Source organism: Metarhizium acridum (genome assembly GCF_019434415.1).
Source record: "Metarhizium acridum strain ARSEF 324 chromosome Unknown scaffold_579, whole genome shotgun sequence".
Classification (NCBI taxonomy): domain Eukaryota; kingdom Fungi; phylum Ascomycota; class Sordariomycetes; order Hypocreales; family Clavicipitaceae; genus Metarhizium; species Metarhizium acridum.
In genome coordinates this window covers 363,930-388,726 of record NW_027094047.1, presented here as the reverse complement: position 1 = coordinate 388,726, position 24,797 = coordinate 363,930, and the positions used below count along the sequence as shown (strand labels likewise).

The following is a 24,797-nucleotide window of genomic DNA, read 5'->3' as shown; positions in this document are numbered from 1 at the left end:
AGAGATAGCAACCCTAGTATCGAGTGTTCCTCCACTCGGCAATATAATAAGATCCACAGTTCAAGTGGACGTCGCTGGGGGCCTTGCCAACACATAACACCACAGAGGCAATTGGGTTTGCCTCATTCTGGTACTCAGGTTCTCGGCTTGCTTGTACGATCATAGAGTCGGAACTCGGCAAGATATTTGTCACGAGGCTACCTGACTTGACAAATAGTGGCCTTAGTACTGCCAATTTGAGGATAGGTTTGGAAATAGAGTTTCAAATACTCAATCCCTCGGATCTTTGACGGAATTGAACTGCCGTTTGAAGCTATAGCATTTGATACACTTTGGGCTATGACTTATATACGTCTTCAGACATGTATCGGAAATTGAGTATAAATAAAGAAGTAATCCCAACGGCCTCTTGAAGTTAAGTTATCACAATACACAGACAGCCGCTTTCAAACTCTCAAATCAGAAGCTAGCCTATTAAGCCCCCATTCACTCCAAGTCATCATGAACTTCTTCCAGTCCAAGATCATCCTCGCCGCCGTCGCTTGGCTCGCGTTGGCTTCGCCAGCTATGGGTATTGATCAATTATCTCCAGTCCTTACATTTCATACCTCGCTAATAGGATCTAGCTTGCCGAAGTTCATCTGAATGCCCCAAGGGCAAGGTTTGCGATCAACAGAGACTCTCCCCTACCTTTGGCAAGTGCATCTAGGAGCTGCAATGGTAGACATTGCTAAGGAGGTGCTTATGGGAAGCGGTGCGGCACAGATAGTACAAGTCTCGGTGCAGGTTTTGTCCTAGGAGCTTGGCTAGGTTTCTCTGCATTGTTATGCAAATGCAGAGACTAACCCTTGATGCATTTACTCGGCGGGCTTTGGAGAGGTGAACTTTTCAGCTAGAGAATGAGTAAACAATTGATGCTTTATTTCTTCTACTACTATTATTGTTCTTATCGAATTATTAGTGGTATCCAACATGTTTCTTCGGTCTTGCACCCTCGCAGGAAGCTCAAGGATTCCAATTGCAATAACCCCGATGCGAGGTCCAAATCGAGCCCGGTCCAAAGCTAGTAAAAAGACTACCCGGCCCGAAGCTCTTAACAACTCGGCTACGAGCTTTCAGCCTGGCCATCTAGAAAGGCCCTTTGCCGGATTCTACTTCACCAGCTTTGGTATGAGATTCTCCTAGCCGCCATTTGGGCTAGACAATACTTGGGCGGATAGGTAGTATGACTATGCATCCGTGCTGCCGACATCTGTTATTTTCCGACATCGGTGAACTAAGTAATATAGTAAGCTGCGCGCACCTAGAATGCTAGATTTAGTCCCTTCTTGTGAATCTTCTTAGCCGCAAAAGCTGACATCTCAACAACCGCCTCGTATACGTTTATTGATGAAGGACTTATTCAACCTAAGTATAAACTCTGTATAATACGCTGTTCTTTTCATAAAAGCCTACTTGAACCAACCCTTCAACCTCGAGAAGAATAACTCAAGTGAATCGCGTAGGATAGGAGATAGTTCATAGAGTGTCCTTCCTCTTACCTGCGCAACTTAGTCACAAGCAGATCGTCACAGTAGACAACGACAGATGGGCCACCAGTCGAATATCTCAAGCCCTTTTCGGGGTTCCAGTTCGGCCGATATATGCCCTGCTTGAAGTACGGAGCTTCAGTTTGGTGGTAATTATTTGATCCTTTATGCACAGCAACGGTTTTACCATTAAGAATTACCGTTATTGTGCCGTTTAACTCAGGGCGGGACCAATCAATCCGAAAATACCACTGGTTCCATTCACCCTTCGCGATTTGACCGAGGTCGTACGTTCGAGCCTTTGGTTTGCTGTCGTTCGGGTTCTCTAGGTGGCACACATGTAGTGACCAACGCATATCCCTGACAGAGAGCGCGATCGGGGGGTTCGTATTTTGGCCATTTGTGAGGTTAAACCCATGCCACTGGGCGACAATAGTGTTAAAGGACGTATCTACCCAGTCTGTGGGAAGATAATTGACGAATGAGAAAGAGAAGGATCCGTATCCCAGGGAATTCTTTGCTATCTCGGATCGCCAAGAGACTCCGTCATTGGGCAAGGTAAACTTGGCCGATTGCTGTCCGTGGAATACCGGGTTGGCTACTGCGGTAATCGAGCCACTGCCATCGATTCTGTAGCGTGTATGTTTGAATTGTGGCGCAGATCCCTCAAAGTCGTCGGAAAAAGCAACGACGGAGTGCAAAGTGCTATCTGGGTAGATGGTAGTTGCACTTTGCACCGGGACAAGAGCCAAGGGGACCGCAGACACGGAAGCCACCAAGGAAGAATGATTGCCTCCCATGCCGTGGAGGTCAGATTCGGGCGGACAAGCTGTATAACGACGACGCGGGAGAAGAGATGGGGCAAGCACAGTAATTCGAAAGCTGTGTATACCACTTGCAGCCGTGTTGCGCTACGTATAGAGTACAAGCAAAATGAGAGGGCTTTTTTTTTCTTTTTGAGCAACTATGGGACAGAAAGCAAATAAGTCTCCTTAAGCCGTACATGTGCATACCGTTATATACGATTATGTCTCTTGGGGAGCTCTATATATACATGAGGCCATATAAATGGTAGGGCTATTGAGGGCTGTATGCATAACGCTGTTTTCAGAACCGCAGCCGGATTTTGCCAGGCCACTAACCCCCGCACTATATTAATAAACAGCAATATATTGAACTTTTTTCCTCCATCGCGTGTTAAATGCCTGCTCCGTAGTGGAGTCACCAAGAAAAGAGGATCAGGAACTCACCGTAGGGCAGCGGGAAAACTATATGTAAAAACTAAGATGGGGTTACGACAGCGGCTACCCCTGGAAACAGAAAGAAGACAATTTGTATCATTTTCAAGACTAATACCACTATAGCCCAACCGTCGAGGTGGGAGAAGAGCAGAAAACGACTACTACCTATAATAAAGTGCATCTGTTGGCTATTAAACAAGAGCAAAGGGGCACAAGGCAAAGGCTGGCACCACGAAACCTCTTGGTGTTCACACCAATAGCAGGCATTGCCTATAGCTTGGAAAAATTTCTTATTCATCCAGAGAGAGCTAAAGCTAGCTGACTATGTTCTACTTTGTAGCGGCTTATAATAGAGGCATTTCATCTTTCTGTGCATGTCTTTTCCTTGAGCCATGTTTGAGAAGCACAATCAGTGACGGTGGTGGCCTTCAACCAAATCTTTTGCGGCAACTTTTCTGCATTCCTCCAAGATCCTTAATTGTTCGGCAACCTCGGCCAATCTGCTAATGACTTCCTTATTTCCCCGCGTAAAGCTAAATATCACGTAAGGAATCCCGACGTCGTTGCAGAACTCCTTGACATATTTTTGGGCGCGGCGCAAGTTATGTCTCGGGAGACGAGGGAACAAATGATGGACGACTTGAAACTGGAGGCCGCCATGTACAAAGTCCAACCAGGGAGGGCAATCGACATCCATGGTCGTCCGCGCCACCTTCTGGGCAAACGACTCGTGGACACCCAGATCGGCGCTCGACATGGCGAAGTGACTGAGTGTGAATTGCACGTGCAAGGGCCCGGTGACCATGTGCGAGATGAGCAGAAACGTGATGCGGGACGACCACGTCGGGATCGAGAGGTATAGCGTCCGGTAGCCGAACCAGTACCAGAAGAAGACCTGGCCAGCCATTTCAAGATGGCGATGCCACCACGCCGGGCCCTTGCGCGGCGCTTGTGCCGGATCTAGAAGATATAACCATGCCAGGCGGTACAGGTTGAAACGACCCATTAACAGGATAGGATAGTAGAGGTAATGCTGATGCTTAATAAAGAACTGAGATGCGGCATCGAATTTCATCACGTGGTCGTAGTAAGTCGAGCGCAGGGAAGAAAAAAATCGAGAAGAAATGGCGAAAAATGGCATGTGCTGGATGTCCGGGTCGTGCTCAGGCGAGTTGGTTACGATGTGATGTATATTGTGATTTCGTTTCCACCAACCGGCTGAAAGGCCACCGAGGAAATCTGCAATCAAGATGCCGATGCAGCTGTCCGTGTGGAATCCATGTGTTATGCTAAGGTGAGCGGCGTCGTGAGCGGCGAATGTAAGTAGTTGCCAGAATAAGCCCAGGCAAATGCTCGAAAGGGTGTAATGGGAATAGTGAAGAAATGTCCGGAAGAGAACGAAAAGGATCAAGTATCTGGCGAATTCGACAGCGTAGCAGCTATATTCGCACTGGTAGAGGCCTTTGGATCGCAGTTTCTCATCGAGCTGGCGGTATTTTGAGGCAACCTCGTCTTGTGATATTTTGTCAAGAGGAGGATATTTTGAAACGTCTGTTGATATCGCGTGGGCCGTTGACGCTTCCACAAGTCTGAACTGCCTCGGCTCCGCCTCTGATGAGAATAGGGATGACGTTGAAGAAGTAGGCGAATCATTACCCGTACGCCTTGGGCGAACTGCGTCTCCTGTCTGTTCGATTTCGAAGACGGATGGTGATGGTGTCGATGTTCCAGATGAGCTAGCATCTGTTTCGGCCGGTAACGCTTCGTCGCCGTCATTCTTCGACACGGGCGGTCTGAATATTCCTCCCTGTATCGGAGGCAAAAAGTTTTCCCATGACCCCTGGACTCTTCCTATCGCATACTTTTGCATTTGTGCCTGTGCCTCGGCTGAGTGTAGCGCTGCGATTTCGTCCGTGGCATCACGACCGACCATGTGCAGTATTGATTTGTCCCCGCCCGGATGATATGGAAGCCATGCGTCGACCCTTAGCACCTGACCACGTAATATGATTATCTTTCGCCCATCTGCTATCAATCCTTCTATTTCCCTCCGAGACCAGACACGGTCTCTGTGTGACACAACCGACGCCATGGTCTAGTGGTGGGTGCAGCCAAATTGAAAATAACAATGTCTCGGACAAATCGAATCGTTGTAACAAACAGAAAAGGAAAAGTCCCGCTGAACGGAGCCAGGCCCTTAATAAGGGTTCAACTGGTGAGATTATTCGTCATCCCCCTGCTGCCCTGTCGTAATTTCCGTGTAAATTCCGACACCCGCGGCTGAAGGGGCCCGTGCTAAAAGCGCCAGAGGAGATGACGAATAAGATAACATCATGGAAGGTATCAATTGATGTACTAGTAGTTCACAAGCCCGCCAGTTCCGGTGGTGGGCTGATGTTGAGCTGCAGTTTTTGCAGACCCATGTCATGTTCCTGCAGGTAATTCCTGTTCTGGCGGGACACAGCGGACGATAAAAGGCTGCCTAGAGTGATTGCGTGGCCCAGCACTTGTGAAACGAGGCCGAGTTATGACGAAGTAGAGAGATCAAGAAAGACAGTGGCAGCGCTTCCATCTTGAATCAAAGCAAGATCCACAGCCGTCACTTGTTACCGAACCCGAGCAACTAATCAAATAATTAGCCTTAGTCCAGTAAGTAATCAGGGAACTTTTGTGGTTTGGGAGTGAGTATATTTACAAATCTCCGGTTTGCTGATGCCAACTAGTGACAGTGTCTTCCGTCTTTTCGCGCAACTTGAGCATAATGACATATTTATTCTATTCAATGCCTACCGTTATTCCTACCACTGCAGATAATATTGCTAGTGGCTAGTCTTTACCCTTATCTCTTATTTGTTCCGAGCAACATGTCTGCAGTGCCTCGAGGCAAGACATAATTTGCATAGATTAAGGTACACAACACCAACCGCAGACAATGCCCCGTCGTCATAGTACCATCGCTTCGAACGACCCTTAAGGGAACTTCGTGGAGCGCCTGATTCATCGCGAGGGACATGGACTGAAATGGTCGAGTCGTGGCCAATAAGTCACTTATCACCCACTCCGTTGTGGCAGAGTACAGCTGGTACGCCGTAAAGGCTCAAAGTAAGCATACATTCCAGCCACTGTTGTTATACGGAATACCGTCACCGTCATATATATTGCTATACCGTCTCCATGAGTAGGAGGCCTCCACTTTGAGCGGATTCGTTCAACAACTGTAATTTTTAACTGCTCTCGAGATAAAATGTGCGCGCCTCTGCCAAAGCTCTTCCAATCTTGAAGCTCGAATGGATGCGCCACGTGGCCGGGATCCGGATAAAATGCTTCTGAAGGGGAAACAAGCGGCAATGGAATATAATGTTCTTGACCACTAAGACGGGCAGTTCTAACACCCTCGACATATTCCGCTTGGCCCTATTACGTGCGCACTTTCAAAGACATGCGGCACAGCCAGCCAGACTTGACCTATAGGCACCAGGGTACCTTGACATTTCTAACTCAATCCAGTTAGTAGGTTAACGGAGCCCAGTTCAGAAACTACAAGTTCATGGTCTGCGACCTCTCGTCCCAATTAGGTCCTTGTTAAACGTGTGAGTGAGCCACAAGTACAATGGTGTCTCCCTTGGGCAAAAGTCATGGCCATCCGCGGTAGTGGTGTTGGTTGACGCAGGTCTCGCCCAGACTCGGTTCGGAAACATAGACGGGATGAGCAAAATACAAAATACATGTTAGTCATGTTCTTCCCAACCACATTAACGCCCCAACAACTTCATTCTTACACACTCCAAAATACCATCCTGAGGCACTACCATCATGTCCACTTCAACCGATGCGAAGCGAGTCTTTGTCGCCGTCACGAACCTACACCCGCTTCACGTTGCTTCATGGGACTCGCCTGATAAAGTATTCCAACACGCGCTGAAGCTACTCCAGAATACCGGGCTCGTCGCAACAGAGAATCCAGATTATCAGTTCATAGCTAAAGAAAGATATAACAAGATCTTCTTTATATACGACATTGGCAACGTTAATTTCAGGCTAGCAACCGCACATCTGCCTGGCGACAATGACCTCCCAGTTCTTTGTGTCACCTTGGGCAAGGAGGAACATGTTCAAGCAGCCAGCCGGCCTGTTGAGAATCAAGTCAATCTGAGATTGCGAGAAATATATGAGTGTCACGGCTATGACGCACATCCGCCCTTCTCAATTGACCACGCCAACGGCAATATCCCAACCTACACAAGCCCCCGAACGCTCTCGCATAGTGTAATTCCTTCCCAGTCTCATTGACGAGGTGATGGGTATGCACAAATCGGACATTTAGGAGTTCTGTCCCAAGTAACGTTCGCTCAGGGCGCTCCGTGACGATGGTCTTGCCCGCAATTCATCATTTGCAACGTGGATATGATGGCGTCACATTCAGAACATGCTTTGACGAGATATCCGCACATTTTCGATGTTGCGGGACCTGAGATCCGATTCATCGGAGACTTTTCAGCTAGACGATGACTACTTACAGAGTACACTCGTGGAGTTTGAAAGCGCTTTAGGTAGAAAGATATGAGTACGATTTTCCTTGGGTCCCCGAGCATTTGTGCGGTCTTCGCAATATATACAGAAATACCTGACTAGACTGGGACTGGGACTGATGGGGGTTCCAAAAGCGGCCAAGGCCTGTTTAATTGCTCCTTCTCGATCAGAATGGCATATAAAAGTATTAATACAATTAGCTTTATGCACATTTAGTACACGCCAGTTCTTGAAAATGTCAAAACCACGATTCAAGCTCCTGCTATGAGTGTCAAATGCACACATCTTTACAGCCAAAGGGTCCAGTCGAAACCAAGCCAGGTCAGATTTGCTGCACCACCACCATACGACTGTAAACCTCTTGGGCAGTTGAAAGCCTTCAACGGGTGAGTTTCAGCTTCCATCTCATAGCTATAAAATAATGCTAAACACTACATAATATAAATTGAATCTATTGGTACGACTGAGCATGCATCGGGACTGTTCCTCCATTATTGCATTGAATAGGATAATGCCCGGCATAAGAATCGCTCCTGCATGCAAAGTGATGCCCAGCATCTTTTCAGGTCTTGGAGAAAAGGGTTTCCCTCAAACCTCTTTATGAAAACAAGGTTATAAATGTCACGGCTAAAATGCTTATGGGTGTTAACATCCAAATTGATACGCATCGTGGGAACAAGAACTACTAGTATATGCGACCTGTTAAGACAATAACGCTCGGCCACGTGCAGCGGGTGGATGTCGGTGACCCTGGACTCAACTATGCCGCAATGCAAACCCTTCGATGCCCCTTAGACACGGCCTATCATCCAGAGTGGCCATCAAGTTCAAGAAGGAATGGTGGATTCACCATCTTGGTCAACAAAACATCAAGAGGGGCGGTCGAGGAGACTCAGACCATAACACTCGCACACTCTTGAATTCAGTGCATAATATTTACCATGACAAACGCAGCACCGCAGTGCTTCTCTGCTCGTACACATGACGGCAGGACCCCAAGCAGCCGGGGTACTCATATCTACCTACCCAACTATGATTAGAGCGTGGAAGAGGTGGGATCAAAAAATGTACTCATCATCGCTCGTGCGCCCACACGATCGATAACATGTCGGATAAAGTATTTTTACCACACGATTCTAAGACCACCAGTACACTCGTTCCTCTCTGTGTGTGTCCTGACAGTATATGTATAGCTCGAAGTGGTGATGGTGACACGCCTAGACTATCAGAGTAGTTGAAAGGAAACACGTTCAAGTCGGGATAAAACGGATATATTGTCAGAGGCCATAGTGAGAGAGAGCCAATGTGTGCATCCTTATAAGCCGGATATCGGGGATATTCGGCCAGGGGCGGCTATTGCTGAATCTTTCGCTTCCGTGGCCTGGTCGTATAGCCCGACAACCACTCTGACATATTGGTATAAGGGTACTTACGCTAGAGCTCACTCAATTTGTTAATAAGACTAGCAGCCTTTGGTTCATACATGATTGAGATGACGCAACTATTGATTGTTTACTTTAATTTTGTATGTCCTATCAAGATCAGTGCACTGGTGGAAAGTGTTCTTCTCAAAACACACTGCATAGTTGCTGTGTTCTAGTTTGGCTAGCGTAACGCATTCGGCTGCGCTTGCTAAAGGCCCAAAGCAATTATACCGGCTGGCCAAGTTCTGTGACTAAACTTGACGTATCTTGGGTGGCGGCCCGTCTTACCATACCCTAGCACTACTTTCTGCGTTCCCCTCCGAGTATATTGACGGCTTTTTCTGCCAGGGCCTGTCACCGAGGTGGCTTAGGCGTTTCCAGCCCATCACCCGTTAGTGGATTTAACGGTGCGTAGCCCCAGAGTTTCATGATGCTCATCATCTGTTGAGAGTATCGCTCTGGTCCCAGCCTTCTCCGAGCCTGGAAAGCATCGACAGCACCAGTCAACACTGACCCGCCCGTACAATCTGGTCCGAATTTTGGTTCATGGGCTGAAGCAAGGCAGCTGTACCCGGGGGAGGAAGCAAGAAGCGGCCGATCGGGTGTGGGTATTTTGTCTCGCGGGGTTGATTGCGAAGCATGTAATTGGTGTCAATGTTTGCCGACGGTCGGCAATAATCTGTGCCTCATCGTTTTGGGGACATATGTGCTTCCTCTCGGGATATAAATGGGACAGAGCACTTCAGTCGGTTCGTTTCCAAACCACACACCGCATATTCACGGTCAACTGTCGTGATAGGCTCATCAAGAACAGGAGAAGAAGTGAGTCCAATGGCAGTCGATATTGTAACCCAGGCTCGTGCCATCGTCAACGCCAAGTTGGACGAGTTGAACGACGGCCTGCATCGAGTTAACAAGACACTTCATGCAAACCCAGAGCTTGCATACAAGGAGTTCATCGCCCATGACACAATTACAGCCTACCTCGAGAAGCTCGGTTTCCAGGTGGAGAAGAGCGCGTGGGGATTAGCCACAAGCTTTGATGCCACGGTTGGATCTGGCGATGAACAAGTCATCTTCTGTGCCGAGTATGATGCTCTGCCGGAGATTGGCCATGCCTGTGGCCACAACCTCATTGCCATGTCGTCCATCGGGGCCTTCCTCGGAGCGGCAGCCGCCATGTCGGCGCTCAAAATCGATGGCCGTATCAGACTCCTGGGGACGCCGGCAGAAGAGTCTGGCGGAGGCAAGGAGGACCTCATCAAGGCGGGTGCATTCGACCCTCCAGAGAGCGTCGTCGCGGCCATTATGGCTCACCCAATGCCAAAAGGCCTTGTCTCCCAGGGGAATTACTCGGGCCTGGCGGGGATGAAGCTGATTGCTTGCAAAGGCACGCTTGTCGAGTTCAAGGGTCGAACAGCCCACGCGGCCGGTGAGCCGTGGAAAGGTGTCAACGCGCTCGACGGAGCCGTCGCGGCATACAACAACGTGTCTCTCTTGAGGCAACAGATGCACACTGAAGATCGGGTACACGGTATTTTCGAAGTCGGAGGCGCGGCGCCTAATGTGATCCCCGACTACACCCGCATGAACTGGCTAGTTAGAAGCCCGACTGCGGCGGGATGCGACAAGCTCATGGAACGAGTGACCAAGTGCTGGGAGGCTGGGGCATCCGCCTCGGCTTGCGAGATGAAAACGACGAGGTTTGATCGAATCCCATTCTTCTTTTCACTTTGCTCCAGGGGTGCCAAGAAGCTAATCAACATCACATACGAATAGACAACACAACTACTTGAATCTCCGGGCCAATGATGGCCTGTGCCAAATCTACGTTGATGAAATGGCCGCCTTTGGCGAAAACATCCTTCTCAAAATGGATCGGGCGTTGAACGCATCCACTGACATGGGCAACGTATCCCATCTTGTACCGAGTTTCCACGGTGGAATAGGCATACCCGCGGAACCCGGCGTTGCCATGCATAATCCACGCTTCGCCGCCGCCGCCGGGACGGATGAGGCTCACGGAGCGGCGATTCAGGCGGCAAAGGGTATGGCCATGCTGGGGTTGAGGGTACTTTTGGACAGAAAAGTTGCCGCTCAAGCGCGTCTTGACTTTGAAAAGGAGGGCGAATAGTATCACAAACGCAGCATGTACAGATTCAGTAGGCCAGGAACACAGAAGGACAAACCTATATCAGAACACGTGCGTTTGCAGAATAAAACAATTGGCTGATATATTTCTGTCTTGCTGCCCAGAGCAGTGGATTGTTCTAAACCGGTCACTGTCCACCAGACATCCAAGACGGTAGTTGTGAACCGGGAGCCGTAAATTGACTCACGCCGCGTTGCCCAGGAGCAGGAGAACCTGCAGCATGCCACCAGTAGTAATTCTCCGCAGGGGAATGGTTGCAGAAGATGTTGGGGGCAGGAAAACTCGAAATGTGACTGGCTGGGACGAGGTTCCAGGGCCTTCGGGCTTGCCGAAGACTCCGCAAACCTCACGCCAGAAACACATCCCGTCTGGTATTAATCAATCTGTGCCATCAGGGTGGTGCGGACAGGGGCGCCATTTCCGACATGGCGGGCGCGACAGCAATATTCGAAGCGCGAATACCGAGTGGTGACGATGGAAATGCCACAACATGGAAGGCTGCGAATGGTTGCTTCGTACCGGACCACAAGTTGACCATCAGCCAACAGAGGTTACATGAATTCAAGCCCACTCATAAGAAACTACTGGGAAAACAAAAGCAAAACCCGCGCGCCATCGAGCAGCCGCGCTGGCGGACTCGGCACAGCTGCTCCCGTTGGCTCGCCGCCATGCGTAAAGTCAAATGCCAAGGAGTGCCTCAATACGAAAAGGGCCGTTATTTTTGGAGAGCTAATTCGAGTGCTACTGCCACGAACTAGTACAAAACCATTCTGTACGGTTGGAGTCATGGGGCGTTTGTAGTCAAGAGGCCAAGAGGCCTGATGACTCGGTTAAGAGCCCCCCCGACCCAGAGGGTAATCAATTTTCTGACACCATGTCCAGCCCTACCCTCCACAGTTCGGGTCCCGAGGTATCGATCGACATGATTGTCCGAGAACAGTCGGCCCGGTGCTATTGGCTCGCTGCCGTTATCCTTGTGGCCGGCTGATGATTGCCGAGCGCCCAGCGCCATAAGACCCCATTCTGCCCAGAAAGCCGCGCGTTAAGAGGGCCCTCTCTCAAGTTCTGGATCCAAAGGATCCCGCGTTCCCCTGAAGGGAACACCTGAAAAAAAGAACCTGGGCTGATGATGGCTTTCGATTGGGGGGGGGGATGGAGAGGCTTCCCAGCCCGCGGTGGTCCCAGAGTGCTGGCAGCCAGCCGCGACCCCAGAGCAATTGAGCCATGCCTATCAAGAGGCAAATAGGAACATTGTCGCGCCCGTCTTGTCACGCCTCGCAAGGTCTTGAGCGTTTATTACGTCTGCGGCGGCTCGCAACGAGCAGTGGGAAGGTTGAGGGCAGCTCTGGTTTTGTTGAAATACCACCTAGAGTACCACCCTGTCTCGCGCACATTGCGAGGTACCAGACACGTGGCCGTCATCCGAATTTTCCTCTCCTCTCTCGGTGTTTTCCCGTGCTGCTGAGTTCCTTCCTTTCACTCGGTGGGAGACGCCGGACGTTCTGTCAGTCCTCTCTGGACCCTGCATTCCGCCCATGACTTGGGATTGAACCCTTTTCAATCTGCACAAGCAAGTTTAAGCTTCACAAGAGCATGTCGTCCACTGAGGAAACCTTGTCTGCAGACGGCGTTGCGCCCGGGGCCCAGGAACCGTCATCGACCCCAGAAATGTGTGCCGTCAAGGAGGCTGTGCCAGCGGCACCATCACCGCAACGGGCAACACCGGCTGCAATTGGCAGAGCCAGCACTGAGCACAGAGTCTCAGTCTCAGTCTCGGCGGCTGTTCATCATCGGCAGCCGCCGGTGAAGCTGGTCAAGCAAAAGGGCGGGCAGTGGGCGCTCGCCAGAGACGGGAGGCTGATCAACAACCTCTCGCGGGCGGTTGGCTTCATGGAGCTCGCCAACGCGGGCGACTTTGCCGCCAACGTGTGGAACGACATCCCCGTGCCCATCTACGCCATTGTCTTCATGGCCATTGGGGGCACAGTGGCGGGCTTCCTGTCCATCTTCGCCTTCAGGGACGCCAAGCGCGCGTGTTGCAACGTGCGGTATTTGAGGGCGCAGAGACGGCTGTTGCTGGAGGAGAAGAGGCAGCTCAAGGCGGGATGCGAATCGACACTGGAGATGGACGTCCTCTTGGCCATCAACTTTCGCGAACTTGGCACCGAGCTAGTGACGCGATGGATCATGGACCTCCTCATGGGCTTTGGCGCCATCTTGATATGCGTCGGCACCTACATGGCCATTGGAGGCGCGAACCCTTCCGTCTTCCTTGCGTCCAACCTGCTCTCTGGCTACGTTGGCAACACGCCCATTGCCCTCTTTGGCCTCTGCAACTCGTCGTGGGCGGCCTTCATCTTCACCAAAGCCCAGCGCCACATCAGCGCGTCGCGGAATCTCCTCGGCTCGTGCGCCGCAACGGCCCTCGTCAAACGAAGAGCGCGCAAGGTCCAAGTGTTTTCCGTCATCAACGGCACGGCCACAATTCTTGGCGGAGTGGGCTCCATGATCACTGCAACTCGATGGTGGGGATATGTCATCCTTATTCCCGTCATCATATCCTCCGTTTTCTGCAACATTTGGTGGCGAAGAATGATTGGATACACGCGATCCGAGGGCCATCCAGCCATGGCCCGGGACGAACTCATCTACGCACTCGAGTTCGCGGCCGCGTCGGAGGTCAAGAGCCTCGAGGACCCCGAAGCTCCTCCGGCGTGGTGCTCCGAGTTGCCAAGCTCACTCGGGGAAATGCTTCAATTCTTGATTCGTCACTCACTCATTCACCAATACTGCGCCGACATGATTGCAGATCCACGAGTGTGTCAGGCACTGGGCGGGAACGCGACTGACCAGACCGAACTCTCCATCAGTCCCGAGAGCCTCCTGGCTCTTCCGGCCGACCTCCAACAAATTCTCCTAGACAATGCCAACAGGATGGCCCGCGAAGTCGGCCCCGATCACTTCAAAAACAGAGAGAGATATCTCGCAGAAATTCTCGGCACATACTGCACCCTGGCACTCCGCCATGGTATAATCGACGACTCCGACAGCGCTGAGCGCCGGGAGAAAAACACGGAAAAGATCTAGAATCTGCCTTTTGATCCGATGCGGCCGGCTCGTTCGATGGTCCCTTTCTTGCTCATAATAGTGTAGTCGGGCCACTACTTATCAGCACATACACGTTGCATAGTTCTGTTCTAGAGAGCGATTTAGTTTTATCAATGACGTAATTCGGGAATGTTAATAAAACCATTGCCTCTTGTGTATTATTCTCTCTGGGGTCCAGAATTTACTCACGCAATGCAGGGGGGGAAAAAATAGGTGAACCTGTACTTGTATGTACAACAAACAGCACAAGGGAACTTGCAGCACGACATTTCCATCCACCGTCTGCCAGGAACGGGACACTCTATTTAGCCACAACAAGCACTCGGCATGGCTTGGAAAACCTTCTGATGTGGAGGAAGCCCGCCCACGTGTTCCTGAACCTTGAATGCTCTTTTTGTTGGCTGGCTCGCAGTGATCACTGCGCGACACACAACGCGCCCAACTTGCCGCCAACTCAGCATGCCATGTAAAGCTCAGAAGACGCTCCATTCCCGATTCCCGACTCTTTGCTCCGATCTTAGTCCAAACCAATTATCAAGACCAGATGGCCTTAGCAGACTACCCAGGTGTCCATCAAGCTTCCAACTCGGGTTAGCCCTCGTCGAGTCAAATCATGCTTCAGGGGTCAACATGATTCAGTAACCTACTAGGATTCGAGGGGAGACACCTTCCCTCAGACCACCGATGACGCTGGATTCAATCTCAGTAAGTAGGCCCCAAAAAAACCCAAGACAGACCGGGCAAGGGGTTTTGGGGCTGTGTATTGTTCGTCCCTTGGAAAAAGCGCTCCGGGAAAGTCGCCAAATCTCTCACACTTGCACCCTTCCGACCCCGAGTCGCAGTCTCTTGCGGACCTGAGAGAAGCCCTCGCCAACAAGAGTCACAAAACACCATGCTTCTTATCCCCGCGGCGCTGGCGTTCGCGCTCTCCCAAGCCGCAGTGGCGGCCAGGTTGGGGCTGGCTCCGACGCCGACTGACAAACAAGCATTTGCGGCCGTCTTCCCTCGACAGACCGGCCTTGGACTTGATGGCTCACCGGAATGCTCGTCTGTTCTTCGCAATCTTGTCGATGTCCCGACACCGCCTCCCGACCTTTCAAGCTACATGCAGCAGGCTGCCACGCGGACAAACGCCGGCGGCATCAGCTTCCCAGATAGCCTCACCAGCAAGGCGAGTCGTTATCAAACCCAGGTCTCTTCATGGTGTAGCGAAAAAAGGGACGTCTTGACCAGGTGTACGGAGCTTTCGGCTCTTCAATCTCAATACTCGGACGTCTGTCAAACCACTGGGAATGACGCTGCGGTAACCGGCTTGAACGGCGGTACAGATTCTGGCACTATAGTCTTGAAAAATGGCGGTGGAGGTGGTGGAGGTGGTGGTGCCGGTAGTGCTGGTGGTTCTGAAGGAGGAGGAGGAGTAGGAGGAGGAGGAGGAGGAGAAGCAGCAACCGGTGCTGGCGGCGGCGGCGGCGGTGGTTCTTCTGGAGGAAGCAGTATATCCGGGGGTGCCATCGCTGGAATCGTCATCGGTGTTCTTGCATTGCTGGGTATACTTGCCGGCATCGCCGCCTTTGTCATCTGGAGAGCCAGACGAAAGCCCACGGTGACCGACCAGATGGATATGGCGCGGCAGCAGCAGATGAGTGCGCCGCAGACGCCGCCCTCGGGCATGATTCACCAGCCTGGCCAGGCATATGCCAAGGATAGCCCGGCATACAGCGAGGACAGCTACCAGACTTTCCCCCACGAGCAACACGTCCATGAGATGCCGCACCCAGGAGCGAAGCCCCCAGCCGAACTGATGGGCAGCACGGAAGCGCCGCCTGTCGAACTGGGGTCTAACTCGGAGCCAGTGTATGAGATGCTGGCCGATTATCGGCCCAAAAAGGGGGCTGTGGCGAATGCAAGATGAGAAAGTTGACATTTATATGGGAATTAACACCTGGTTTTATCCATGGTGAAGCGGCACGGTTTGTTACTTGTGAATAACAATTAGAGTCTTATAACTCGTCTCTAATAGGCGTTGTGTATCTAAAAGTCTTGCGTCTATCCTACAGGATCCTACTCACGGGACGGCCCATAGCTGGCCATCAAATCAGCCATGGCCTTGGCCCCATTGTCAGCAAACAGTAGCTTCGAATTGGACCACGTCTCCTCGGCGGATGCGCGGGTCCTGGCAAACATTTCCTTTTCATACTCGGCCGTAGACAACTGGCTAGCTTCTTGGAAGTTTGGCTGGTTCCACGCGCTCACGATGGCTTTGGATAGCTCGAGCGCATCACGCATGGCAAGGTTGACGCCTTTTCCGGCCCACGGCATCATCAGGTGCGCAGAGTCGCCCATCAGTGTCACGCCTCGCGTATTTTCCCACGCGTGCCCAACGGGAAGCATGTACAGCGGTCTCATATTCAGGACCCGGGGATCTCGGGGCGTCAACTCGTTGTCCAGCGCCGTCTTGATGAGCTCTTGGAATGCGGGGAGCCATGCTTGGAACAGCTTCGGGTCATTGAGCAGCATGTCTCGGACGACGGCAGGATCGGTATTGTCTTTGAGTTGGGCAAAGTCGTCCTTGTTGGAGGATGAAGCGCTGACATGAAGACAGATGGACCCTCCGACGCCTCGGTGGGTGACTAGGCCGTTTTGGCCGCCGAGAATGAAGCCTGTACCTTTTCCGACGAGGCCTGCGAGATGGGGATATCGCTCCGAGGCGTTGGGGATGTGCAGCGTCGTGTAATAAATGCCGCCGTGTTGAGGCTCGACATGGGTCAGGAGAGGCCGAACCTTGGACCACGCGCCGTCTGCTCCGACAACAAGGTCGTGTGTAAAGGTGCCATTGTCACCAAAGTCCAACGTAATTTGGCCGGTTGAACTGCTCGCTGCCCTGCGGAGCTTGTGGTTCCATCTAAGAGCCTCGGGGTTGTTGGCCGACAACAGAAGCTGAGTGAGCGAGTTGCGCGCCACCTCGGGTCGGCTACGACCAGACCCAGAATCCTCGTGGTGAAGATTGCCCTCCTCATCCATGATGAGGGTATCTTCGCTGCAATCGTTGGTGAGAGCCAAAAATTGGTCCCAGAGCCCGCAGGCTCGGATAGCAGCTAGGCCTGAATCGTCGTGGAGATCCAGCATGCCAGACGGAATCAACATGATATTGTCTGACGGTTTGTCACGCAGTTCATAGATGGTATATGGGATCCCTTGTTTTTGGAGGAGTGCGCCGAGACAAAGTCCACCGGGACCAGCGCCGACAATGGCGATTCTATGTTTGGAAGCCATTTTTGGTTGTAAATATATGTGCCAAGCCTCACTCCGGGATCACAATGCGGAGGAGGTAAGGGGGAGCTTCCGAGTGGAACACGGCCATTGATAGGGGAGACTTGTGAGTTCTTAAACTTTTATTGGGCTAGAAGAATGTTTTTAGATACACTTGACGCTTTGTCCCGAGGATCGGTGCTCCGTAGTCCGTACATTTGCTGGCATCACGGTGCGGCCGACGGAACATGGAAATCACTCGGCGGGCCGGACACAGCTTCGGTCCCGAGAGGACCACAGAAGGAAAGAGAGGTGGGGTCATGTGGACTGGGCTACCCTAGGCCGCGCACCGGTGACAGCCACACCAGGTAGCGCCAAGTTATGCACTAATTATAAGCCAAGGGAGAAAGAGAGGTGGAATTCTTTCTTTTACTAGTTTGAAATTGCGGTAAAAGGGGAGTCCGAGCTACGTAGGTAGTAAGTAGTTCCATAACCGCATCCACCAGACTATCGCGGCACGACGTGGGAACTGTTTGTTGCCGACCCATGGTAAAAAAAACAAAGGCCAAAGCACTTGACATGAAAGAGAGTTATCGGCGTCGCATATTCTGCAGTTATTGCATGTAGCAGAAAAAGACACGCGCCGTAGTCACGAACCACACGATAGTTACTTTTTAAAGTTAAGAGAGGGAAGCGGAAAGAAAATTCCCTGCCTGAAGGGGCAAAAAAGGAAAGTGGCTCTCCCGCCGGGAATTGAACCCGGGTCTCAAGCGTGACAAGCTTGCATACTGACCACTATACTACGGAAGATAAACGGCTTTTAACCGTCGTAGTGAGATGATGGAAGGAGTGGTCTTATCTTCACTTATCTTGGTTTGCTGTTGATCTACAGCACTCACCTTCAAGGATCTCAAGATGAACCTAAAGCACCCGATGGAGAATTACGTCAAGTCCACCTGCGAACATTTTGTTCGCGTTATTCGGTCTAGAGTCCATCTCATTCACCAGACCGCTCGAGAGTTCCTGCTTCAGCAACAAGAGTCAAAAGAAGAAACTCTCAGTGTTTTCCATCATATGCTCATCCCCGAAGAGTGCGAGAGCACCCTCCTAAGAAGCTGCATTTCCTACCTTTTTCTCGTAGCCGTTGCTCCGGACAAAGATTCGGATACAGAGAAGTTTATTCCGTATGCATCGGCACTCTGGTCCAGGCACCTCAAAGACACAAATAAAACCATTTTTGATGAAATTGTGGACATAGCTCTTCGCCAATTCATAAAATCACATGCACAACCACCGGTGGCTACTCGCACATGACCTCATCGTCCAACTGGACAACTGGAGGTTCTTTCCAGCTACGGTCCCGGGCGAGAAGCAACTGGCTATTTCCCATATACTTGATAGGCTTATTCCCCGTCTTCTTGGCGATGACAGAGTTGATGTGGAGGCAACTGACGTCGCAGGGAGGACTCTCCTTCACTATGCATCCGCTTTTGGATCCCCAGGGCTAGTAGCGACGCTGGTCGACAAGAATCTCAATGTCTCTGCTTTAGACAATCGACATAACACGCCTTTACATCTTCTCGCTATGGGGCAAAAAGGGTTCCGGTGCCAAGAAAACAATATGAGCCAACAACGTACTATACTTTACCGCAGGCCAGAGGAGTGGACTGTCACGGATCCTCCCCAAACTCATGATAGTGAAGAGGATCTAGACCCCTCATTGAGAATGTTTACTTTGGGAGTGCAAGCGTGCATCGAGAGAAAAATCCGCCTTTCCCTTCGTTCTAGTCACTCCCTCTCCTCCTCTAGCGGCACAAGTGTTTCAAGCTTTAACATGGATTCCTACCTTGAAGTGCTGAGGACTGTGCGGAATGGACGTCCACCTGGTAGCCAAAACCAGTGGACTGGCACGAATATTGTCGATCTACCGGTTTCTCGAGGTGCTGACATCAACGCTATTACAGATACAGGAGATATGCCACTGCATTTGGCATGTTAATTTAACGTGGACACGATTATAGATAGGCTGCTATTTAATGGTGCCGATGTAAACTGTAAGGTGGTTAGGGAACCCCGCCTACCTGTAACGCGATTAATAACGTTACGTGGAATGGGGGCTTTAAAATTATATCTCTTATATCTTATAAAATACTACGCCACCCCTTGCACGTTAGAGCTGTGGGTGCAAGGGGTACGATCATCCGAAGGCTGGGAGTCCTTGGGCCAAGCAACTATTAAGCCATTACATTTAGCTAGCTATCTAGTTATGCAGAGCCGTGGTCTGACCTATATGGATTCCGTGTAAGGACCTGTCGTCTTCTATGCCGCTCATCCCTCATCTTCATCTTCATACCCTCTGGTGGAGACTCGTAAAACAGGTGACCACGATCAAAGGGCGCATCCAGCATCAAGCCCTGGAGCGTTTTTACGCGAGAGACAGCTACGTAGCTTAAACCAGTCTGAAAGTCCCGACAGGAGAGATCTGTCACGATGACATCTTCAGTGATGCTCTGCGACTTGTGAACCGTAATGGCGTAGCATACGATCAGGGGAAACTGCGTGCGAGTGCAGAGAGTGCTTCCGATGAGGAAGTCCCTGTCTACTGGGAGAATCGGGACAATCTTTCTGCCATCAGCGGTGGTCAGGAACACAGGTCCACTGTACTTGTCAAACTCCATCATGATAACACAGGGAGGGTCTTGGACTGGGTCAGCCCCCGGTGCCCAGCCGATATCGTAAACGGTACCGCGAGCGCCGTTGCAGAGACCAACTGGCTGCCAAAGGTTAGATGTCAGCATCAGACGGGCGCCAATGCATATAGGGATCTGCTTCGCAAGGTTGCCCGCCTTGTCATCAGGCGCCGCAGCCGCGCCAAGGCCGACATTCTTAGCCTTGACCTGAATGACTGGCCGGCCGAGGCGGTCGAGGTGGTAGTGGTTATATTCGTTCACCCTATCTTTCGTGGCGTATACTCGCAAGGCGTTGGCGAACCTGGCGACCTCCAGATCATCTAGCTTCGCCTGTACTCGACCGGAAAGGAGTTTCCAGGACTCGACTGACAGTTGGAGGAGCCGCAATTCCTCGAGAGCTGTGCGAAACGCCTTCTGATCGTCGCCCCGTTGCCGTTGGACAACCTTCAAGAAGACTGATTTATCGAAGCGTCTATATGCGTTCCTGCCTTTGATCTCCACTCCCTGCACCTCTTTATCGTAATAGAGCGGCTTCTGTAGCACGGGTGGAAGCTGGAAGAAGTCGCCAACCAGAAGGATGTTAAGACTACCAAAGAACTCCTCATTCCTACTCGGGAACGCCTCGCGCAGGCGGTCATCGATCCAAGAAAGCTGTCGCAGTCCCAGCATGCTCTTCTCATCGATGATCAGGTAGTTGATGTCCTTCAGCTTCTTCTGGAGCTGGGCCATGTCAGTGGGCGAGAGGGGCTTGAAGTCCTTGTTGATTGGAAGGTGTAACAGGGAGTGCAAAGTAGTGCCCGATATCTGATTTCCCGCGACGCCAGTGGGCGCGGCACGCCAAACAGGTGTCCCTCTCCCGGCAGCAGCGGCTTGGAGGTGCGCGGAGAGCAAATTAATGAGGTATGACTTCCCGGTACCACCTCCACCATCCACATGGAGCAGCAACTGAGAGGGTTCCTGATTCAGGAAGTGGTCCATCACGGTATCGTATACTAAGCGCTGATCCCGGTTTAGGGAATCTCGAGCTTCCAAGGGCTGATGATCCACATCAAGGTCAAGGCGGTTTGCCGCCTTGCGTTGCTTCCAGTAGTCGCCCTTGAGAATACCGTCATCAGTATACCGTCCAACGTGAGGGGTCCAATCATAATTGATGTCGATGTCTCGGCGGCCGAGCATGTCGATATCCTCTTCCTCCAGCGGGCGGTCGGGAAGCATGCGGGCGAGTTCATGCCAGTCTTCATCCACAATGGGCTCTTCATGGACCTCAAGCTCAAATTCGTCGTCCTCAGCCCTCAATTCATTTGTATCTGGCTCCCCATAATGATCGTCCGCATGGGTGTCACGGTGCTGCTCTCTGCAAAACCTGTACGCAGCCGCGAAGGAATCGAACCGCTGCCCGCCCACGGTGAGCAACTCCTCTGGAGAGCGATGCGGATGAGCCATCATCAATTTAACACGGCAGAAGTCACCAAACTGGGGAGATGCCTCCACGGACCTGTATCGAGGAAAGTAAGACAGGACTCTCTTCTTCGCGTTGGCAGCGAGTCTCCTCCACGTCTTGAGATTATACGATTGCAGGTACTCGAGGTAAGTTGCATCCTCGTGCTGGTCATTTCTCTCGAGATACCTCCTGTAGCTGCCGACGGTCTCGTTGACATCTTCATCCACGCGATACGAACGTGCATGTTGCTCCAAAGGACGGCAGTCGACAGAGACCACCATCCGCGTGCCTTCCTGCAGAGGAATGTTAAGGAGAAGATGGGAAATCTCCTGCGCCGAGTAATCTCTCTCGGCAATCAGCTTATTCATCAGGCGAGAGGAGAAGGATAATAGCGGCTGAAGGTGTGCCGTGTGCGGCAAAACCTGGTCTGCAAGCTTACAGTAAGGCTCAGTCTTCTTCTCAGATTTGCTGCAATACTTGGCAGCGTACGTAATAACCGCCTGTAGGCTGGTGCAAGGAGATATGTCGATATTGGCTAGCCAGCCTAGTATAATGGCGGGATTGAAGTGATTCATGAGGTTGTCATTCCGCGCCGCCTCGAAGACATAGTACGACTTGCCTTCCTTCCTGATCACTGCGGCCAGCTCCCGCAAGGCACGAGGAAAGTCAAAACGACACTCCCGCTCTGGATTGGCCGCATTGGCCGCCTCGATATCTGCAGCAGCGCCTTCCATATCCCTCGCCAGATCAACGGTTCTCTTCCTTACGCGTAAGCAGTATGTGGTATTGCATCTGTGGCGCTGGCAGCGGTTGACGATTTGTGAGAGACGCAGGAATGTCAGTTCTGTACTCAGTGGATCTACGCTCAGGGGGTTACCCTCACCCTGGGGCATAGTCCTAGTCGGCTCAGGATTAATGGCAGTGATGTGGAATCCCCACGTGCGTGCAAAAACATCACGAGCGGCTTCATCCACCATGTCGACTCTTGGGCAATTCTCCATCCAGTACAGGCCATGGTTGTGCGGACTGCCACGCCCTTGCCATTCATACCGATCCCAGTAATCCGTAATGTTGAACTTCTTGCTTAACACGATATCTCGAAAGAAACAGTATCGGCGGTAGAAATGGAAAGCAGCAATGTGAGGATTCTGACGCAAAAGTTGGCGCGAGAGACCCATCCTCTCGGACTCGGACGCAGCCAGCCATTCATCATATCGGGGCATGTGCTGGTAGAGACTCCGCCAGTGTAAATCTGCCGGGCTGAATGTGATGAATGCACCAGGACATCCAAGGTTGTAGGCATAGGCCTCGAGGTCCTGCCTCTTCCTGTTCCAGAAGGGGCGCGTGCCGCGAATAGGTACCGCATGTCTTGTGATTGAGTTGATTAGCACCTGCGCCTCAGGGTCCTCGCTGTGCTCCAGTGCCTGAACAAGCTGCTCCCGTGTGAGCGGTTCATGACTACCATCGTGTTGCTTCACGAAGAATTTGGACCGTGCACGGGCCTGTGACCGCATCAGAGTATTGAAGGCGACGAAGCGGAAGGTCGGGTGGCGTGCAAAACGCCCGTCATGCCAGCGCATCGCGTGCTCGATGTAGTCCTTGTAGTCGATTGACCGTAGCCGAGGCTCAACAAAGTCGGCTCTCCCGTCAGGAAAGAGGCAGGGAAAAGCTAAGGAGAGTAGGGCATGAGAGCGATTGAACTCATTAATGGGTGTGCGCCGTATATTCGGAAGCTGCAGCTCGTGCTGCACCTGCTCCTGGAAGCTTGTGGAAAGCCTTGGTTCAGCTTCTGGTTCTCCGGCAAGAATAGACCGCAGAGCATCGAGCTCCGTGTCCTTGGCCAAAAGGTCCGGCACCGCAGCCTCGTCCTCCAGGTCCGGTTCTGCCTCCTCATCTTCCTCGGGTCCAACTTCGGCAGCCTCCACCTGGCTCTGGGGGATGTCGTCCAGGACATTGCCATCTTGAGGCAATTGACTCAGCCGCTCTTCGTCGATGACGATGCATCGATAGCCAGGATGATGGCGCCGGAGGTAGTTAAGCCATATGGCAACTGGCTGGCGGCGTACACGGAACTGGCGGGTGAATTGCCGGCTAAGGTTTGCATGGGACGACGTATTGGAAGGACGGAGTAATACAGTGTTCAACTCCCGCGGCAAAAGCGGGAGTTGGTTGTACACCAAGCCAACCTCGCGGAGAAAGTGAACAACATGTCCCCGATATTTGTACTGCTGGCCCCGCACAAGCATAATATTCACGTGGACGTGAACACGGCCTATTAAAGACTCTTCAGTAGGTGTAAGCTGAGGCAATTGAGTCGGTACGGAGCCAAAATCCAACTGGTTGTCCACAGAGAAGAAGTACGGCTCTTCAGGGCCGCGTTTATCATCCTTTCGACAGCAACGCGCACAAATGCCATCAGAATCGATCTTCATCTGGAACCAACGCTCTTGACATCGACCACAAAATTGCATTTGGTCATTGTCCAGCTTTGTCCAGAACTCACGGAGGATTGCTTTATCACGACAGGTCAAGGCGCAAGCGTCCAGGTCCCCATTCCACACCGGATCTTGTGCGTGAAATACGGCCGATTCTTCAGGTGGAATCATCACTGGACTCCGGTACCGTCGTGGCGGCCCCGACGATCGAGTTTGCCTTTGAGATTTTTTTGGCCGCCCTCCTGTACCAGGGGCAGGACCACGGCGAGCACGGCGACGAGGCCCTGACTTTCTGGAAGGCTGCCGCGAGCAATAGCGAAGAGGGCTTTCGTCCAAGGCATTGCTATTATCGTTCCCGTCTTCGTCCCCTAGATCGGAATCAGACTCTACCCCTAGGTGTTCGAGGTACTTCCGTGGTCGAGCAGGTGAAAGCAGCAAGTTGAAATAGTCCTCGACGTCAACATCAGATTCAGAGAACTGTCCCCTGTCATCCGCTTCCTTGGTCATTCCATCCCCATCTGGGAGCTCATTTGCCTGTAGTCGATCTTGACTCCCAGCTACGTTCCGTGGTTAGCTTGAACAAACTGCCGGGACCACAGCACAAGGATACCTTCTCCAGGACCATCAGAACCTTCAAAGACGCCGAGTTGAGAGATTGTGGGAGTTAGTGACACAGCCTCCCCTGCACGGCGTCGTGAACGATGGTCGCGCCGAATAGTGGCCTGCTTGGCCCTGGCGCCGGCCTTGGAGGCATCATCTTGCGAGTCCTTCCCGCCCTTGTGGAACCTAACAGCCAGGTAAGAGTAGTCCACACCAGTCGTGCTGCTTCGGACAGTAGATGGATCAGAATGTGAGGCGACAGGATCGGTCGAGGGCGGCACAGGCGGTGAGGGAGCTAGAGCCCGGAAGAGCCGCGAGCTCGCTTGGGTTGGTGGGATCGGCGTCCCCAGCACTATCTGCGGCTGGCTGCCTGGCTCTCCGAACAAACTCCTAGCTGT

General features: G+C 51.9%; 7 protein-coding genes and 1 non-coding gene across 8 annotated transcripts; 4 read left to right on the top strand and 4 right to left on the bottom strand.

Moving 5' to 3' along the window:
* Positions 1–1,537: 1,537 nt before the first annotated feature.
* J3458_021413 (uncharacterized protein) lies at positions 1,538–2,329 on the bottom strand (the record flags this gene model as incomplete). Its single annotated transcript, XM_007817418.2, has 1 exon — positions 1,538–2,329. One exon carries the CDS (start codon positions 2,327–2,329, stop codon positions 1,538–1,540), a length of 792 nt encoding a protein of 263 aa, XP_007815609.2.
* A 518-nt stretch (positions 2,330–2,847) lies between these two features.
* On the top strand, positions 2,848–7,522 carry J3458_021411 (uncharacterized protein). Its single transcript, XM_066122603.1, has 3 exons — positions 2,848–5,872; positions 6,010–6,360; positions 6,452–7,522. Exon 3 carries the CDS (start codon positions 6,584–6,586, stop codon positions 7,058–7,060), a length of 477 nt encoding a protein of 158 aa, XP_065972361.1. The 5' UTR covers positions 2,848–5,872; positions 6,010–6,360; positions 6,452–6,583; the 3' UTR covers positions 7,061–7,522.
* J3458_021412 (uncharacterized protein) lies at positions 2,921–7,476 on the bottom strand. The gene has a single exon (XM_066122604.1). It carries the CDS (start codon positions 4,860–4,862, stop codon positions 3,180–3,182), a length of 1,683 nt encoding a protein of 560 aa, XP_065972362.1. The 5' UTR covers positions 4,863–7,476; the 3' UTR covers positions 2,921–3,179.
* A 1,332-nt stretch (positions 7,523–8,854) lies between the features above and the next one.
* On the top strand, positions 8,855–11,014 carry J3458_021410 (uncharacterized protein). Its single transcript, XM_007817415.2, has 2 exons — positions 8,855–10,427; positions 10,504–11,014. The coding sequence occupies exons 1-2, from the start codon at positions 9,556–9,558 to the stop codon at positions 10,856–10,858; spliced, it is 1,227 nt and encodes a 408-aa protein (XP_007815606.1). The 5' UTR covers positions 8,855–9,555; the 3' UTR covers positions 10,859–11,014.
* Positions 11,015–12,008: 994 nt separating this feature from the next.
* Positions 12,009–14,113, top strand: J3458_021409 (uncharacterized protein). Its single transcript, XM_007817414.2, has one exon. The coding sequence runs from the start codon at positions 12,470–12,472 to the stop codon at positions 13,961–13,963; it is 1,494 nt and encodes a 497-aa protein (XP_007815605.1). The 5' UTR covers positions 12,009–12,469; the 3' UTR covers positions 13,964–14,113.
* A 763-nt stretch (positions 14,114–14,876) lies between these two features.
* Positions 14,877–15,896, top strand: J3458_021408 (uncharacterized protein; the record flags this gene model as incomplete). The annotated part of the gene is made up of 1 exon (XM_007817413.2): positions 14,877–15,896. One exon carries the CDS (start codon positions 14,877–14,879, stop codon positions 15,894–15,896), a length of 1,020 nt encoding a protein of 339 aa, XP_007815604.2.
* Positions 15,897–16,045: 149 nt separating this feature from the next.
* On the bottom strand, positions 16,046–17,257 carry J3458_021407 (uncharacterized protein; the record flags this gene model as incomplete). Its single annotated transcript, XM_007817412.2, has 1 exon — positions 16,046–17,257. One exon carries the CDS (start codon positions 17,255–17,257, stop codon positions 16,046–16,048), a length of 1,212 nt encoding a protein of 403 aa, XP_007815603.2.
* A 714-nt stretch (positions 17,258–17,971) lies between these two features.
* Positions 17,972–18,043, bottom strand: J3458_021406. The gene has a single exon. It is a non-coding gene; the product is annotated as a tRNA-Asp (tRNA).
* Positions 18,044–24,797: the final 6,754 nt, after the last annotated feature.

Coding starts and splice junctions, on each gene's coding strand:
- J3458_021410 (XM_007817415.2), top strand. CDS start 9,556: ATGGCAGTCGATATTGTAACCCAGGCTCGTGCCATCGTCAACGCCAAG. Junction 10,428..10,503: donor TGCGAGATGAAAACGACGAG/GTTTGATCGAAT, acceptor ACATACGAATAG/ACAACACAACTACTTGAATC.
- J3458_021411 (XM_066122603.1), top strand. CDS start 6,584: ATGTCCACTTCAACCGATGCGAAGCGAGTCTTTGTCGCCGTCACGAAC.
- J3458_021409 (XM_007817414.2), top strand. CDS start 12,470: ATGTCGTCCACTGAGGAAACCTTGTCTGCAGACGGCGTTGCGCCCGGG.
- J3458_021412 (XM_066122604.1), bottom strand. CDS start 4,862: ATGGCGTCGGTTGTGTCACACAGAGACCGTGTCTGGTCTCGGAGGGAA.